Source organism: Octopus bimaculoides, chromosome 14 (genome assembly GCF_001194135.2).
Source record: "Octopus bimaculoides isolate UCB-OBI-ISO-001 chromosome 14, ASM119413v2, whole genome shotgun sequence".
NCBI lineage: Eukaryota > Metazoa > Mollusca > Cephalopoda > Octopoda > Octopodidae > Octopus > Octopus bimaculoides.
Genome location: NC_068994.1, coordinates 50,979,491 through 50,982,812, shown reverse-complemented (window position 1 = coordinate 50,982,812; position 3,322 = coordinate 50,979,491). Strand labels below are relative to the sequence as shown.

General features: G+C 37.7%; 1 protein-coding gene across 1 annotated transcript; it reads right to left on the bottom strand.

Annotated features, from left to right (window-relative positions):
- Window positions 1–6: 6 nt before the first annotated feature.
- On the bottom strand, window positions 7–3,316 carry LOC106874732 (E3 ubiquitin-protein transferase MAEA). Its single transcript, XM_014922563.2, has 3 exons — window positions 3,210–3,316; window positions 2,312–2,510; window positions 7–1,261 (listed from the first exon to the last, which is right to left on the bottom strand). Exons 1-3 carry the CDS (start codon window positions 3,260–3,262, stop codon window positions 1,160–1,162), a joined length of 354 nt encoding a protein of 117 aa, XP_014778049.1. The 5' UTR covers window positions 3,263–3,316; the 3' UTR covers window positions 7–1,159.
- Window positions 3,317–3,322: the final 6 nt, after the last annotated feature.

The window sequence follows — 3,322 nt, the reverse complement described above, 5'->3', positions numbered from 1 at the left end:
TTCTTTATATTTTTTTTACATCATATCAGCACCAGCGCAAAATGACCATCCACCCTCTTGATATCAGCAGTGGATGAAGGACTACAAAATGGCCATCCACTCTAGTAAACACCAAGAGTCACTGGAGAAGGGCAGTTAGTGCTATTACTAGTTGCTTTATAAATCACATCAGCACCAACACAAAATGACCATCCACCCTCAACATCAGGAGTGGATGAAGAATTACAAGATGGTCATCCACCCTCAACATCAGGAGTGGATGAAGAATTACAAGATGGTCATCCACCCCTTTTTTAATATCAGGAGTGGTTGGAGGGGTATGTCGTGCCACTGCTAGTGGTTTTAATATATCAGCAACGGTATAAGATGCCCAACCATCCACCCTTTCTCTCTTAACACCCAGGGATGACAGTGAGAACGACAGCGGGTAGGTCATGAGACGGGAGTTGGGCAGGGTAAGTAGGAGCCACTGCTAGTAATACACCGGGGTACACATTGACCATCCATCTACCCCCAGAGGATTCAAATGTGGGCAAGGTAGGTAGCGCCAGTTTGTATGTTAGCAACAGGGATGGCCATGGCTGGAACGTTTCCTTTGATTCGGTTACATAGGGTCTGCTTGCTCAGGGTTGATTTTGCGTTAACCAACACCCACCCTGCCTATGCTGACCCCAGGGATGGATGGGGAAGGGGAACAAAAGTGTTGTGTATTCTGTCAGATTTGCAGCATCATTGGTCCAGGTTGATGTGGAACATATATAACTGGGAGAAGAAATTTCACCTAAAAAAACTCGTCTCCTGACAATAGAATGATTCTCTTTCACATGTGTATGTGTGTATGTGTGTGCATATCTTTATGTTTGTATACATTTGGGTGTATATAAATGTGTGTGTGAGAGAGAGAGGATATTTGACAGCGCATGCATGTATTTAATTATTGTGTATATGTGTGTGTGTGTGTGTGTGTGTGTGATTATATTCATTATGTATGTGTATATGTGTGTGCTTGTGTATCTGTGAATGCATGGGTTTTATATGTGACTACATATTCCTGTTTGTTTATCATGTCTGGATGTGTATGTGTGTGTGTGTAAGTGTGTGAATATGCATTTTTCATTGTGTGAACATATGTATGCCTACAAAACTATATGTGTCGACGTTACATGACAAATACTTTCTCAGCTTCATCTAGACTAAAAATCTGTTTAGTCCTTGGACACACAACCTTGCCTTCGTTTTCTGCTGCCATTGAAGCCAACGCCTGAAAATAAGGTGAAGAAAAAATATATATATATGCACAAAACAACAACAACAGCGACAATAACAATAATAATAAGAAAAAGAACATTAAAAGAATGATAATAAGAATATAATGAGAATAATAATAAGAAAGAATATAAGAGATGTTATGACAATATAGCAAGGATTGTCCACTGGACACTGTGCAACAAGTATGGACTTAACAGAGCGAAAATTAGTACAAACATAAATCCGAAGGTATCATCGAAAATGGTAATGCAAAGATCCTATGGGATTTTATGATTCAGTGCGACAATGAGACAAAGAATAGGAAACCAGACATAGTGTTAATTAACAGTTTAGATCTTAATTATAAAAAAAATATGAAACCATTACTCTATGCTAATTTAGTTAATTTTGCCAAGCTCTCTTTTCAGTTTGTAAGATAGAAATTTAAATGTAGTAAAATATTTCAAAAGAAATTTAAAGTGCCTATGTGGATAACTGTAAACCTACTTTTGGGCCGTCCTGTATATATATATATATATATATATATATATATATATATATATATATATATATATATATATATATATATATAAACTACAGTGAAAGACAAGGAGGGAGATATGAAAAAGAGAGAGCTAAAAGCATACACATGTATACCAAAGAGAGAGAAGTAGAGAAAAAGAGAGAGGAGATAGAGAAATAATGATACAAAGATGAGAGAGAAAGAGAGAGAGAGAGAGAGAAGGAGGCAGAAAGAAAAAAAACACATGCTCAAACAAAAACATTCTTAAACACACACAAACATCCAAGCAGATGTTTAGCTCTTTAGCATTTAAAATGGCTCAATTATTCCATTTCTTTTATGCTCAAACTATCCAAATCTGGTCTGTTACTCATCATACAATGTCATTCAAAAAATGAACAATCAGATCATTGAAATTTCGAAGCTATAAGATAAAGCATGACCAATTCAAAACAATGTGAATAAATGAGAATTGCATTTGACAATAGAAACATCTGAATGTTAAAGGATTCAAGTAAAGTGTCAAGGGCCTGTACTTACATTCATGCCATAGACATGACCATTGGGTAACATCATTGGGGGATTGTTTTCATTTAATGGTAGGCCGGAGATGTTACAAATCAACCGAGAGTTAGCACAATGAGCAAAGGGTAAGGGCCGTGCCAATTCATTCAAGTGCTTGCTACACACTGGACAGTCAGGATTCTTGGTCACTTCTTCCTCGGGCTTATAACATAGTCTGCAGCACAGTGGTCAAGGAAATAATAATGATAATAATTTCAAATTTTTGCCACAAGGGTAATTTGGGGAAGGTGGGGAAGAGTTGATTACATCTACTCAGATAGATACACAAGTAAAATTAATAATAGAAAAATGAAAATAAAACAGCAACACCGCCATAACTTACATGGAAACAATGAGTGTGCTTTCAAGGGAGATAATCAGAGAAAGACTTGAAAGTCAACATAAAATTGGAATACTTCATGTAAAGTAAAGTAAATATAACAAATAATCTAGAATCCTTGTCTGGTACCAGATTGATCCCAAAATCTAATCAATTTGTGTCAGTCACGAGGCTGAACATCTCTGAAAGTTTCATCAGAATCCATCCAAGGTACCATGCAGTGGGACTCAACCTGGCCAAGTGGTTGGGAAGAATGCTTCTTACTATACAGCCAGTTTAGACTTGCTTCAAAATAATTTGAGGGTGATTTGTCGGCTATTTCTAACAAGTCCCGTGACCACAAACAGATGTTTACATGTGCATAAGAAAGGGCCATGGTAGCAGTAGATGCTGATCAAAAGACCCCCCAAAAGTTCCTTCCTCAGTTATATAGGGCTGGTTTCCCAGTTTCTGTGACACATATATTACCCCACCCTGATACCACCACCGCCACCACCATCACCACCACCACCACCACCACCAAATGAAGGATACGGAGTTTTGAGAGCAGATAAACCAGCTTGAAGAGTTGCTGTAAAGACAGCCATGTTGTTCAACTGATGTAGTTTGAAGTTGTCTTCTCTGAACTGTTGCACTAATCCCTGCCA